The 14,193-nt window shown below is 38.3% G+C and overlaps 3 protein-coding genes across 3 annotated transcripts; all 3 read left to right on the forward strand.

The window, feature by feature from the left end:
* Positions 1-4,265: 4,265 nt before the first annotated feature.
* GH9B6 (glycosyl hydrolase 9B6) lies at positions 4,266-8,620 on the forward strand. Its single transcript, XM_086231487.1, has 7 exons — positions 4,266-4,890; positions 4,999-5,406; positions 5,514-5,606; positions 5,724-5,885; positions 7,312-7,423; positions 7,650-7,813; positions 8,157-8,620. The coding sequence occupies exons 1-7, from the start codon at positions 4,663-4,665 to the stop codon at positions 8,481-8,483; spliced, it is 1,494 nt and encodes a 497-aa protein (XP_086087613.1). The 5' UTR covers positions 4,266-4,662; the 3' UTR covers positions 8,484-8,620.
* Positions 8,621-9,976: 1,356 nt separating this feature from the next.
* On the forward strand, positions 9,977-11,507 carry LOC147295627 (protein PLANT CADMIUM RESISTANCE 2-like). The gene is made up of 4 exons (XM_086230323.1): positions 9,977-10,262; positions 10,349-10,420; positions 10,502-10,714; positions 11,174-11,507. Exons 1-4 carry the CDS (start codon positions 10,064-10,066, stop codon positions 11,263-11,265), a joined length of 576 nt encoding a protein of 191 aa, XP_086086449.1. The 5' UTR covers positions 9,977-10,063; the 3' UTR covers positions 11,266-11,507.
* A 231-nt stretch (positions 11,508-11,738) lies between these two features.
* LOC147295628 (Dynein light chain type 1 family protein) lies at positions 11,739-14,079 on the forward strand. The gene is made up of 2 exons (XM_086230324.1): positions 11,739-12,883; positions 13,740-14,079. The coding sequence occupies exons 1-2, from the start codon at positions 12,653-12,655 to the stop codon at positions 13,893-13,895; spliced, it is 387 nt and encodes a 128-aa protein (XP_086086450.1). The 5' UTR covers positions 11,739-12,652; the 3' UTR covers positions 13,896-14,079.
* The last annotated feature ends 114 nt before the right edge of the window (positions 14,080-14,193 follow it).

The raw sequence follows: 14,193 nt of genomic DNA on the forward strand, positions 1-14,193 counted from the left end.
TTGCATTTCCTATTTCTCAACAAAGGTATAGAAACTAACATGTATTGAGTTTAACTTTTAATATTGAGTGGGACCCAAAATAAATAACAGACGAATAAGTTGAGTTAATTAATAACCTAGATAGTATCATAGTATACGTGCACGCAATGAGTAAAATTTCGGTTTCAAGAAAATTTTCGATGGAAATTTCAACAGAAATTTTCGCAGAAATTTCGATTAAAATTTTGATTTTGATAAAATTAGACAAAAAAGACGAAAATTGCTATCAAAATATGAAAATTTTGAATAAAACTTGACCATATGTTTATTTAACATATTATCTACTACATTGTTAAAAAACATTGAAGAAATCAAATAATATAGTAGATTTCATGTGATATGTGATGAATATAATGTGCGCCGGAGACAATACTGTTAAAAAAATACTTCACTAATTAATAATTACATAATAAAATTACACAAATAAATCACCAATGTGACAACGGAAAGTAGCAAGTTTACTTAAAGGGACTTGTAAATGGTCTTCAATAGTTAAATTAAGCCAAATTGGGTTAAAATAGAATCAATCCGATGGTAGCATCGGCGATAACTATTTACCTAAAATTTCAATTTTACAAATTATCAAAATTAGAAAACCAAAACATTAAGAAAATGAAACTTCATAATAAGGGGATAAATTTCTTTTTCATAATTTATGTTTACAAGTTACAACTAAACGAAACACCAAAATGACCAAATCAAACTCCAAATAAAATCTCAAATCTTTTTTTTTTTCTTTCCAATTGCCTAAAGACTCTAATAAATCTCAATCTACCTCAGAAAAAAAAAAAAAAAAAAATTCTTTCCTTTTTTCTCTTTTTTTTTTTTTCTCTTTTTTTTTTTTTTTCCTTTTCCTTTCTTTTCTCTTTTTTTTTTTTTTTCCTTTTCCTCTTCTTCCCCCGTGACCTTCCTCCTTTTTTCTTTCCTTTTCCTCTTCTTCCCCCAGTGCCCAGACGCCCAGTGGTCTTCCACTCTTCCCTTCCTTCTCCCTCCTTGCCCAGACGCCCAGTGATCTGCGCCCAGTGATCTGCGCCCACCTCCCGCGACCAAAACCCACTCCTTGCGCCGCCCGCGCCTGCGGCTTGCCTCCTCCCTCCTTCCCCAGCCAGCCCGCTCGCCTCATCCCTCCTTCCTCAGCCAGCCTCGCGCCGTCGCTCGCCTCCTCCCCCACTTCGTCATTGGCAAAAAGCACAACGAGATCGTCCTCAAGCTCGACCCCAACAGCCAGACCATCGAAGACGACTTTCTCGGCGCCAAGGTGATGTGGACGACCGAAGGGCAGAGACAGTCGCGAAATTTGGGCGAAATTTCGCCGATATTTTACAAAATTGTACGTGAAACTGCTTCGAAATTTCACCGAAAAGTTAACGAAAATTAACGGATATGGTATAAAATTTCGAGACCCCCAAAAACAAAAATTTCGCCGAAATTTTCAAAATTTCACTCCTTACGTGCACGTACGTATTGAATTGCAGCTACAAGGTTAATTATATTAATGGATGGAATCAAATATATCTGTTTACTTCATTATAATATTTACTAGGTATCGAATTTTTACTATTAATTGCATGCCGATATTTAATTTAGTGAGTAATTTTAAACCCGCTAACCACCCAAAAAATTTGCCTAAACCCCCACCCATCTAGAAACTCTCTTAAAATCCCTTATAACTTATAATCCTAAATTATCTTTCTGACGCATGTTGACGCACCCTGACGCGCGCTGACGTCACTGTAATTGAATTTTTGTGAAACTGATATTTTTTTTTTTTTTTTCTGAAATTGAATTTCAGAAATTCAATTACACTAAATTTAAGAATTCAGTTACACTAAATAAAAAAAAACATAATTAAAATTATATGAAAATTAAAAATAAATAAAAGAGGTAAAACTGAAAAATTAAAAGATAGGGAGTCAAACTTGGCTGGGTATTAGTTGACTAGGGGGTTTAGGAAAATATTAAGTGTAAGATTGGGAGTTATGGGAGAAGTAGATTTTGGGTGGGGTTTATGAGAGATTTTTTCTCTAACTAGGGGGTTTATAATTATTTACATTATTTAATTCATGTATGTATAAAATAATGTATTGATTGCTAGCTATCATTTTCAAATGGGTTTAAGTTTCGCATTTCAAGAAAAAAAAAACAAAATATAACAATATGATTGAAATAGAATGAAAAATAGTTGAACGATCATATCACCCAAAACAAAATCGACCTGTTAAATCATGTGAATAGTGTGTTTGCCATAAACTATGCGGGTCAAATTATTTGAACAGAAAAATTGTATGTCACATAACTTCGGAGGAGGACAATAATCATCGTCAGTTAGAAATTGATTATTAGCTCACTAATTTTCTGGAACATGATATAAACAAAAAGAAACCCGAGCTTCTGTTTCTTTTTACTCTTTTTTTCAAAATCTCTCAATTGGATTATTAATGAATCAATCCGCTAATTTAATTATCTTTAATATCAAGAATAATTGTGGGCTCACTATGTTTCTAACTGTCTACGTATCAAACAAAAGTAGTCCTCTGGTTTTAACTTTCAGTGTGTACGTCCGCATTTACCGTACTCCGTGAAAGTTAAAGCCTTTGAATAAGGAATTGAACCTAAATAGATACTTTTATTGAAGCTAGGCTCTAATTAATTAAATTAAGGACAGGCTATAGCTTATAGTTTTTTTTCTTGGTCGGCTATAGGCTATAGCTAAAGTTGTAACTTTAACTTTTGTAGTTAATAATAATGGATGCGAATATTACTAAGAATAATGCTATATTTACCACATTTTTATACCACATTTTTATACCATCTGACGTGTCATTATTTTATTGGACAAAGTTTTTCTTTTCTTTTTTGGGTTTTTATTTTTATTTTTTAGTATCCAATATATGAATGACATGTAAGTTGCCACATAAGGTGGTATAAAATTATAGTATAAAAATGTGGTATATGTAGCATTACTGTATTACTAATTATCCTCAAACATGTGCCAAAATTATGAACAGGCTTTTGGAATGAAAAATGATGGGCTATTGGGCTGTGTGGGCTGACATTTGATGAGGCTTTACATGCAAATTCGTTTCTTAACTGGGTTGCGGTTCAAGCGAATCAACAAATAGCTTTGCCAATCTAGGCCCATTGAAACTACTAACAAGGACGGACTAACTATATATCATTGAGATAAGACCCATTTGCTTATCTCAGAGTCGGAAAAGTTTGTCTTCATCTAAAAAACGTGAGTGGAAAGAAAGGTAAGCTGTAGCATCAACTTGGTAATTCATTGGGTGGGGTTGCTTTGGGTGTCTTTGATTAGGGAGTGAGAAGATTGGGTTACCACTTACCAAAATGCGTTACGACAGCAGTACTACTTATGGTGTTGTTGCATGCACATGGAAGTCCAATAATTGATTCAAAGTTGAAAGTAACATTAACTGTTTGCTAATAATGTAGATAGTTTTTCAGAAAGCTTGCTTAACTATGATACCTAACAAGTCACATGCATCACCAATTCACTAACTGGGGACTAGCTAGCAAGACTCTGGCTACCTCCTCCAAAGCCGTATCTATATAATTTAGCTAATATGCCTATATCCATCAATTAATTATCATTTATCTCGGACTTAAATAGGGGTTTAATCCACTTTTTTACATGTGCAGTTATTGATTGAATTAGGTGCTACCCCCGTTTTTGTAGCATGACTACTTTCTCCCCAGCTTTAACCCTCGGTGCTCGGGGGGCAACCTACAGTTCTTGTGCAGCATCTAGCGGGACTATCAAAAGATCTATATAAAAAATAGGTGTATATACGTATTGTATCACCCTGTATGATTACGTGTCAAGTTATATAATGAAAAAGAAAAGCACATCAAATGTGTATAGCAGTGAACTTGGTATTATTGATTATTCGTAAATCATAAATGTGTGGTGGACCTGGACCACTCAATCCAATCTAATTACTGCGACTGTATACATATCCCAACCGTAGATACTACGTACGCACTACCCTTAATTTTGTCCAACAGAGAATCAAAGATCACATGCCATCCTCAATCTCTCAATCCATATTCCCATTGGTCTAAAGTTGCAACCTTAGAAACTCATACAGTCAACCTATCTGACGCTTCAGAGTCATTCTCTCAATCTCTCCCCTCCACGTCAAAACTCCATACTTCTATATTTGTTGGAAATTGCAATGTAAAATGAAATGACTCAATCAATGTAACTTTTCCTGTAATGCGCTATGGGCCCAACACCCCTCACTCCTTCCACATGTTCCCCATCAAATCCCACCTCCCTTATACTTTCGTAAATTCGTATACGTGATCCACCACACCACACCGGCACACCCCACCGTCGCTCATAACTTATAAGCTTATAGCCTTTGTACAACCTAATTTTACCACCGCTTGGGTCCTAACTCCTAACCCAGTCCAAAGAGTCAAAGACCCAAGCGACCCAGTCAGTAGGGAGGCATGTTCTGCTTTGGAATCCGAACATCATCCACTTATCTCTCTCCACGTGGTGTCCACCCGTTGGCCCAAACTCTGGAATCCAATGACGTCTTTTCATTATAAAGAACACACGACGGTACCCCTAAAGTGCTCCCACCCCCAACAAAAATGGCGCCAAACACCCTCTGCTTCCCGGGGAATGTTCCCGCATTTCGTTTCGCTCTCGTCCTCTTCCTCCTCCTCCTCCTTCGTCCAATCAGCGCCGGCCAGGACTACTACGACGCCCTCCGCAAGAGCATCCTCTTTTTCGAAGGCCAACGCTCGGGGAAGCTCCCCCCGGATCAACGCTTAAAATGGCGCCGTGACTCCGCATTGCATGACGGATCCACCGCCGGCGTAATCCCCACTCCCTACACCCTCCCTCACTCCCCCATTTTTTTAAGAAAATGAGAAGAAAATTTTAGAACTAACGCCGTGATTTATTTTACTGACATTACGTTGCAGGTAGACTTAACGGGCGGGTACTACGACGCCGGAGACAACATAAAGTTCGGGTTCCCGATGGCCTTTACGACGACGTTGCTGGCGTGGAGCGTTATAGACTTCGGGAAAAACCTGGGACCGGAGGAGAGGAACGCCGTTAAGGCCGTGAAGTGGGGGACGGACTATCTCCTGAAGGCGACGGCGGAGCCGGACGTCGTTTTCGTCCAGGTTGGCGACGCCTACTCGGACCACAACTGCTGGGAGAGGCCGGAGGACATGGACACGAGTCGCGCGGTGTACAAGATCGACAGGAACCACCCGGGGTCTGACGTGGCAGGCGAAACTGCCGCTGCACTGGCCGCTGCGTCCATCGTGTTCAGGTCACGTGACCCCGCGTACTCCAGACTGCTCCTCAATCGAGCCGTTAGGGTACGTCACTTTCACACACTCAGACTCACTCACCCTTTTTCTAACCTCGGGTAAAAGTAAAATGTAGAAATATACTGCTCGCGGATTTAACCGTTTTATGTTTGTAGGTGTTCGAGTTTGCTGATAGGCACCGAGGGGCGTACAGCGCCAGCCTGCGGAAGGAGGTGTGCCCGTTTTACTGCGACGTGAACGGTTTCCAGGTCAGCAAGCTTTTTGGCTTTGCTGAATTTATGATCACACTGATATTCAGCCGTTGGATCTGCGAGTAAGTCCAAAATTTTGGTGATTTTAAAATATTATTATTGTTCACATTGTAGGACGAGTTGCTTTGGGGAGCAGCGTGGTTGCACAAGGCATCACGGAGGCGCGAATACAGAGAATACATAGAGAGGAACGAGGTGGTGTTGAGAGCTGGAGATACCATTAATGAGTTTGGTTGGGATAACAAGCATGCTGGGATTAACGTCCTCCTCTCCAAGGTAATTAACCTCTTATCTTAATTAATTACTGAACCAAACCCTGAAACCCTTAACTAATATTGACCCCATCCTAGATTGATAAATCCGTTCCATGCTTAGTGCTTAATCATCCTATTAACTTTAACTATTTTTTTTTATATATAATATGTCATGTGTATGTGTGCTTATCTAAGTGTTTATGTCTGAATCTGTGTTTTATTCTTTTTGTCCTTATACTCTTGTTCGGAACGTGGCAACTATTTCTTTAATCAATGTGTTAATTCAGAATAGTTGTAATGTTGTATGGTCTGCGAATCACGTGCAGTGCAGAGTGGAATGACTAAATGTAGAACCATATTATTAATTAATAAAAAAATAAACAACTTCAAGTATCACATATTCACATCGAATTTGTGCAAATTTCATCTTCTTATATTGTAGATCATGTCTTTAGTGGGCCATTAGCATACTGTTTGGATCAACATGAATAGGTTAAAGATGTTTATTTCTTTAAGTGGGTGTAGAAAGTACCTGATTCTGGACATCCGTACATCTTAGATCAATTGGAATAAATGAATAAAAAATATAGGTGGTGTAAAGTTCAAAAATGTTGATAAAATAGTCAAGAAAATTGGGCAAAAGGTGCATGAATGTTGATGATTTGCACATGATCGAATGGAGCTTACAATTAGGCTTTCATGTGGAACGAGTTTTATTTTCTTGATAGCAAATTATACAACGAGAGGCAGAGTCGATAATGCCATTCCATTAGGGATATTAAGAGGGAAACGAGGGTAATACAGAAGGGGTAGAAGTGACTTTTTGTTGGGTGAATACCGTGAATGGGATTTTGGGCCTTTTGGCATTGTGTTGTCCCTTCAATCAAAAAAAGCAAAGCGATCCATTCCTGGTGGTGTCCAAGTCCAGAGCTCTCAGCCATCTTTAGAGCTGGCTCTGGTGGGTCCCATTCCAATTAATCAGTGAGGCACTGCTCCATGCATGTGCTTAAAAGCTGCAGGAACGATGGTTCTTCCCATACTAGTCCATCAGCCATTATTTTCGTACATATAACTTTTCTTCAATCTGATTACGACTTCTTTCTTGTTAAGGCCTTTTCAGTATCAGACTTCAAAATTCGCAAATGACATGCAATCCTTTCACGCATACATATATCATATCTACAGTGCACACTATCTGCTATACAGTCTATACCCTTAATCGGTGCACTACAGATTTTCTTTTGGTCAATATCTGTGCACTATAGATATATATATATATATATTATAGCAGGTTCAAAAATAAAGTCAGATTATCTTGATTCATGAATATTGGGTTCATTGGGTTTTTGGCAATTGTAACGTAGCTAGCTATAGCCTATACATAATGTGTCAGTCAGACAAAGAAATTAACATTTTGTTTTTTTCGTTTCTGTAAAAATATGTGGCAGGAAGTGTTGATGGGAAAAGCAGATTATTTCGCATCTTTCAAGCAAAATGCAGATGGGTTTATTTGTTCGATATTGCCTGGAATTTCTCATCCTCAAGTCCAATATTCTCCTGGTATATATTTTTCTCTTTATACTAAATAAAAAAAGAAAAGAAAATAATGTGTCTATTATATCAAATTCTTGGGCCATATATGCTTGTTGCTTGATGGGAAAATTGTGTTTCTTTACTTCTTGAGTACATGTGTGGGGAATGGGGATCGAATAGGTCAGGCTTTAATTACTTAGTTTTGCTGCTAATGGGTTGTTAAATCCAAGTTTACCCTTTCCTTCCTTTTAAGGTGGGTTGATCTTCAAGCCTGGAGGCAGTAACATGCAGCATGTAACCTCACTCTCATTCCTACTTTTGGCTTATTCCAACTATCTAAGCCACGCCAATAAATTTGTGCCATGTGGCCAGACTTCAGCCTCCCCTGCTTTCCTCAAACAATTGGCTAAACGCCAGGTAAGTAAATAAGAACCCAATGTTCCCTATGATTCTCATTCTCAGCCTCCCAATGACTCCATGGCCATTCAATCTAGGGACCATCTCATATCTAGATCAGACAAGTTAACGGCTAGATTTTGATTTTGTCCTCTCTTACTTTAACTCACTGGCACATATAATATTATGGATTGTTCTACATTTGTCTGTACTATGTACATCAACACAATCTATAAATGAGATTGACCACAGATTCAATGGCCCTGATCCATTGGGCACCCACGTGAACAGGGATGCTTCTGGAATTATGTGGAAATTTGGGGATAGTATTGTAATTTCATGATGTGGGTTTTTGTGTTTCCAGGTGGACTACATTCTTGGTGATAATCCATTGAGGATGTCGTACATGGTTGGATATGGTGCACGTTACCCACAGAGGATACACCACAGGGGCAGCTCACTACCATCGGTGCAGGCCCACCCGGCCCATATTGGTTGCAAAGCAGGATCTCGTTATTACCTAAGCCCAAATCCCAACCCCAATTTGCTGGTTGGTGCAGTCGTGGGGGGCCCAACGAATAGCACAGATGCGTTCCCAGACTCGAGGCCTTTCTTTCAAGAGTCCGAGCCCACAACGTACATCAATGCTCCCTTGGTGGGCCTACTTGGTTATTTTTCAGCCCACTATTAATTTCTGGAATGTAATCAGGAAATGAGAATGTAGTAGTGGTGCGCCAAATGTCACCCACCCTACCAATTGTTGTAAAAGATGATTCTAATTGTACCCAAATCTCAATGAATGAAGAAACAAAATGTTTCATTTATGCCCGGGAACAAACGTTTGAACCGTAGCATACTAATTCTTACAAAAGAAGAATCAAAAGTTAGTATGTAATTGGTAGACTAAAGTATAATATTGACGTGGTAGAAAGTATAAGAAATGGCAGTCTTCAATTTTATTACAAAAAGTGTTGCATGGGGAGATGGGCTACATTTCATGGTTTGTGGGAGATTGGACTGGACCCCAACTCCTTGATCAATACTCCAGCGTCCAGACCATTGAAAGCTTGGGTTGGGTCGAAACGGTTGCGAAGCCCAATTGACTAAAAAGCCGAGGAAACACAAACTTGTGGCCTTGGTCAATGTTTCCACTTGTATCACAAATGTCCACCATCCTAATTAAGGAGAAATTATTTTGGGGATACTGATTAATTTCTCTTGAATAATTATATCACATATTAGTGTTGTAGATTTGCCAGAATGCCATCTCAATAGTTCTGCTGGACTACTGGATTCACATATTTTATATTTTTAATTATAAGAGCCAGTTTTAAGAAGAAAAAAAATAGAAATTGCTTATTTGTTCCAACAATTGTTTTCCAACTTATGTTTCTCCACTTTCATGACATTAAGGCCGGTTTGGGAGTACTTATGTAGAAAACACTTTTATTAGAAATTTATAGATTTTTTTTAAAAAAAAATTAAGTGTTTTTTGTTAATATACTTAGAAGCGCTTCCTAAGAAAGTACTTTCATCCGAAAACGCTTCTAAGTGCTTTTAGAATCCAAAAGTGTTTCTTATTTTTTTTGTTAAACATAAGTAAAAGTGTTTTGACTTTTAAAAAGAACTTTTAAACTTTCTAAAAGCACTGATAAACAAGCCCTAATTTATTCAACATGGTTAAAATTTTTATTTCTTAATTTTTTATATATTTTAAAGTTCAATTAAGACAAAACGAATAGCATCTTCCAAAAATAAATTGGAAGAGCCAGTTTCGGTGAATTTAATATGTGCCCAAATTTTGAATTTAATATGTGAGTGCATGACCTGCAAGTATTATTATACAATAATACAAGTTACATATATTATTAGTTTTGTCAGAAATCAAAAGTATTGCAGGTACGAAAGGGAAGGTTTGTTTTGAAATTTGATTATTCGATTGTGAGTAAAAATTGGATCGATCTGTGATTTGTTTTTTTTGTCGGGTAATTTGATTTGTGATGTTAAAGAAGAAGACAGTACGTAGCAGGTGCCACGTGGCATGTTCCGATGGACAATGCATTCGGCGAGGTGTCGTTTCCGCGTTACCGAGAAACACACGCAGGCACGACGAGGAATAGTCAGAGTCAACGGAGTGAGTTTTAAGGTGGGCATTCTAATCTTGGAGAGACCCTACTTATTGAAACCCACCTCTAATCCTCTGTCTACGAATCAATCCATTTTCAAGTCTTTTTCTTATCTCCATTCGCTCATTCAACCCAATTATTCATCATGTACTCTGCAAACCCAAATGCATATGAGAAGTTCTCCGACCCGGATGTCCCGAGCACGGGTATTCCGGTGAGCTCCACCGACCCGTATTATACGAGTCATCAGCATGACAACACCCTACCTCCTGCACATCTTCGCCCCAGAGCTCCGGTCCCTTGGTCCACTGGGCTCTGTGACTGCTTCTCCGATCCCAAAAACTGTAAGTACCGCCCCTGCTACCTTAAGATTCAATTAAGTTAACGAACCCATTTCCTTTACTTGACTATTGGTTGGTATTAATTGCAGGTTGCGTAACATTTTGGTGCCCATGCATCACTTTTGGCAAAATTGCAGAGATTGTTGATAAAGGGTCTACATGTAATGATCGATCCAATTAAGTTTGGTTTGGTTTTTTTGGTTTGTTTTTTTCTGATGGAACTGGGTGGTAATTAATTGTAGCTTGCGGTGCAAGTGGAGCCCTGTACACACTGATTGCTTGTGTGACAGCTTGTCCATGGTTCTATTCATGCTTCTACCGCTCCAAGATGAGACAGCAATACACGCTGGAGGAGAGCCCTTGTGGGGACTGTTTGGTCCATTGCTTCTGTGAGCCCTGCGCCTTGTGCCAGGAATACCGCGAGCTCCAAACTCGCGGTTTCGACATGTCCATCGGTATTTACTCATTCATTCTTTCTTTTCTAATTCTTATACTTAATTCATCAATCAACTCCTACTACTTGTTTTTCCTTTCTTTTGCTTTAGGATGAACTTCATTATTAATTAATTGCTACCTTCTTTTTGCTTATGCTCAAGTTTAATTATAATAACAGTAAAGAATTCTTCAATATCACACGAAACAACATGGAAAGTGTTGTTCAAATGTTGTTGGTCAGTAGTCATCATCTGTTTGAGGTTTGTAATTAAGTAGTTTTTTATAGAAACAAGACTAGACTATCAAATCAAACGCTTTCATTTCAAACCGAGTGGGATTTGGCTTATCTAGAAGCAAGTAACCTTTTTTTCTTATTATTATTATAATTTTGTTGTTGATGCGTTGACTTGGTTCAATTAGTGTTGATGATCGATCATGTTTTACTAGTAATTAACAAATGAATGAATGAATGAAATTAGGATGGCATGGAAATATCGAGGAAAAAAACCGAGAAGTGGCAATGACTCCAGCGGCTCCTGTGGTGGAGGAAGGCATGACTCGCGATAAATAAATACAATCAAACCCTAATTACCAGTTGCTATCTGTATATCATGTATATTGAGACATTAAGTTTAATATTCGTCGCTTGGCCAAAAAAAAAAAGTTTAATATTCGTCGGAGTTAATAGGTTCATTATAAATAAAGAGAAGAACATGTTGAATGATTGTTCATTTCTTGTAATGAATTGGTTTGATGTATTTAATTTCTGTGCATTATAATCTATATAAATGAGGTGGATTTGTGTTGTGTGTATATTTCTGTTTTATCTACATCAAACGAATCAAACTTGAACCTACAAAGTTAGAAGCTGAATGAGGGAACATAAAGGAGTCCAAGCCAGCTTTCAACATTATTTATTTATGGCCTTATGGGTCCCATCAGCCCACTCATCTTCTCTTTTTGTTTTTCTTATTCCCGCAATTACCGGACAATTACCGTGTTTTTTTTGTTGACGCTTACGACGCCACTCAATACCTTTCTCATTTCCTCAACTTGGCTTTCTGGCCATTGCAATGACATCACATATGCCCAATTCAATCTAATTTACATATTTACCTATTGCACATGCTCTGCTCCAAAATTTATTCCCTTTTTTTAACAAACAAAAAAAAGTAACTTGTGAATTAAGGTTTTTGTTATTAATAAACGTATGACCCAATAGGATGGTATGTATAATATATATGTATAGACGGTCCATTTACTAAAGATACCTACCCAACCCACACCAATTAATATTTCATGCACACAATCTGATATGTCCTATACTTTTGTGTATATAAGATTTGGACAGGAAATACGGATCCCAGTTGTATTAGATGCTTGAAAGGCCATTCACCCTTTCAGAACAAGTTAGGTACTATCACATGCCCAATTTGAAAGAGGAAAAATACATTTTTGTTATTGTTAAAAAAAAAAGGTGCCAAAATTGTTTGGTTCTTTCACTACCAGTCTACCACAAAGGTTTATTTTTTATTTTTCCTCTGGAGAAGCAAATAAAAAAGAAGCAAAAGGGGCAGAAGTTCTGGGTTTGCGGCATTAGGGCCATACCGTTTGTTTTGGTCGGGTAGCTTTTTACAATTTCCGTAATCAAAGTATGCAAAAGCTGTCGCCTCTACGCCTACTCCAACGACCTCGTCCATACGCAACAATGCATCAAAAGACAAACAAATCAAAGAGAAAATATAACAAAAAAAAAACCCAAACAACATTGCAATCGAGACCTCTGTTCCCTCTTCCTCTCTTCCTCTCTTCCTCTCTCTCTCTCTCTCTTTTTTTCTATCCTTTTCTTCTTTCAGACCTTTTTCCAAACACATGGAATACACAACAGTGCCACCCACTGACCTCTAAAACAAAGTCTTTTTTGACTGATATGAGAGACTGAATCAACAAAGACACAAATGGAGGGAGCAGAGTTGGAGCTGGAGAGGCGAAGCAAGTTCCTCAGCAGTTTAATACAGAAGAAGAAAGCCGTTGAGCATCAAGACCACCATGACCGCCTCAACGTCCGAGTTAGGGCCTCTGACATGCCCATCCCTTTGCAAAACCGTGCCTTTCACTGTGCGCGTGACCACCTTGACTCCATGCCTGGGAAGCTCGACAGTAAACGCCTTGCTCTCGCCCTTAAGAAGGTCACATCTTTGCCTTAATAATCAGATTATGGCTTCTCTTTGTCTTTCTGGGTTTTGATCTTTTTGGTTTGTAGTGTGTGTGTGTGTGAGTTTAAAAATCGATTATGGGCATGTTTGCATTGTCAATCGAAGTGTTTTGAGTAATGGGTATTGATCAAATAAATGATCCAGTTTCAGTCTGATACATGCGCGCACAAATACACATTAACCTCTCTGGGTTCTGATGTATCTGTACTCTAGGATAAAAAGAGTGATGGAAAAGAAAGAGAAATGAAAGGACTTGGACCACGGCTTGCTATGAGTTTGCTTAATTGACTATCAGTTAAGCAAGCATATATGGTGATACTTCATAGTTGTTGGAGCCTTGGAGGAGGCTTGATTTTGCCACTGACCTGTTGTTACACCTAGTGTAACCCAAGTTTCTATATGAGATTTGGGAGCCAAAGTCTGAAATCACTTTTCTGTCTCTAGGACTTGTATGAAGGATTATAGCCTCAAGCAGCTTAGGTTCTGCCAGGTTGACACCTCAATTATCATTCTACTTGAACAATTTCTTGAATGAAATTGAGTTGCACTCTCTCTCTTACACACACACACACAGAGTACTCTCATTTCTGTTCTAAATTTGACTTCTAAAATCTTGCTCCTTGTGAAATTGACTGGAATCTGTGATGGCGTCTGGCAAATTGCTATTCTCATTGCAGGAAGGCCTTTTTTTTTTTGGGAGGGGCGGGTCTCATTTTGCTACATTGGTTGGTTCCTAGAATATGGAATCTTTTGATTTCATTTTTACTTATTTTTAAATCTTTGACTCTGACATATAGAGAGTTGACAATGCATTTCTGTTACCTGACAGGATTTTGATTCATCGTATGGTCCAGCTTGGCACTGCATCGTGGGAACTAGCTTTGGTTCATATGTCACACATTCCCTTGGGGGATTCTTGTATTTTTCAATCGACAAAGTTCACATCCTTCTTTTCAAAACAGCCGTTGAGCCTTTGGACCATTGACAGTTTCCACCAATTTTAGTTCTATGTTTCTCTCTGTGATGACAGTACAATTTCCACTGTCAATTTATATGTAAAATTATAGCCTTAAAATAATCATGAACATCCGTGTTCCCTCTTGTAGTTTGTATGCTGCATTCACGACTCTAAATTAAAAGCACAAATGAGTGGTATTTCCTTCTGATAAGTTGCAAAATCTCCTGTTCCGTTCAGCACAACATTTTGTTGCAGTGAAATGTTGTTGTCTCATGTATCCATATCTTAGAATGCTGTTGAAATTTTGATTACATGAAGCATTGGA

The sequence above is a fragment of the Dryas octopetala genome, chromosome 2 (genome assembly GCF_963921425.1).
Source record: "Dryas octopetala chromosome 2, drDryOcto1.1, whole genome shotgun sequence".
Lineage (NCBI taxonomy): Eukaryota > Viridiplantae > Streptophyta > Magnoliopsida > Rosales > Rosaceae > Dryas > Dryas octopetala.

Excerpts from the sequence above, each read along its gene's own strand:
- GH9B6 (XM_086231487.1), top strand. The coding sequence starts at position 4,663 with ATGGCGCCAAACACCCTCTGCTTCCCGGGGAATGTTCCCGCATTTCGT. Across the intron at positions 5,607-5,723 it reads GCGACGTGAACGGTTTCCAG|GACGAGTTGCTTTGGGGAGC; the intron begins GTCAGCAAGCTT and ends TTCACATTGTAG. Across the intron at positions 7,814-8,156 it reads AACAATTGGCTAAACGCCAG|GTGGACTACATTCTTGGTGA; the intron begins GTAAGTAAATAA and ends TTGTGTTTCCAG.
- LOC147295628 (XM_086230324.1), top strand. The coding sequence starts at position 12,653 with ATGGAGGGAGCAGAGTTGGAGCTGGAGAGGCGAAGCAAGTTCCTCAGC. Across the intron at positions 12,884-13,739 it reads TTGCTCTCGCCCTTAAGAAG|GATTTTGATTCATCGTATGG; the intron begins GTCACATCTTTG and ends GTTACCTGACAG.
- LOC147295627 (XM_086230323.1), top strand. The coding sequence starts at position 10,064 with ATGTACTCTGCAAACCCAAATGCATATGAGAAGTTCTCCGACCCGGAT. Across the intron at positions 10,263-10,348 it reads CTTCTCCGATCCCAAAAACT|GTTGCGTAACATTTTGGTGC; the intron begins GTAAGTACCGCC and ends TATTAATTGCAG. Across the intron at positions 10,715-11,173 it reads CGGTTTCGACATGTCCATCG|GATGGCATGGAAATATCGAG; the intron begins GTATTTACTCAT and ends GAATGAAATTAG.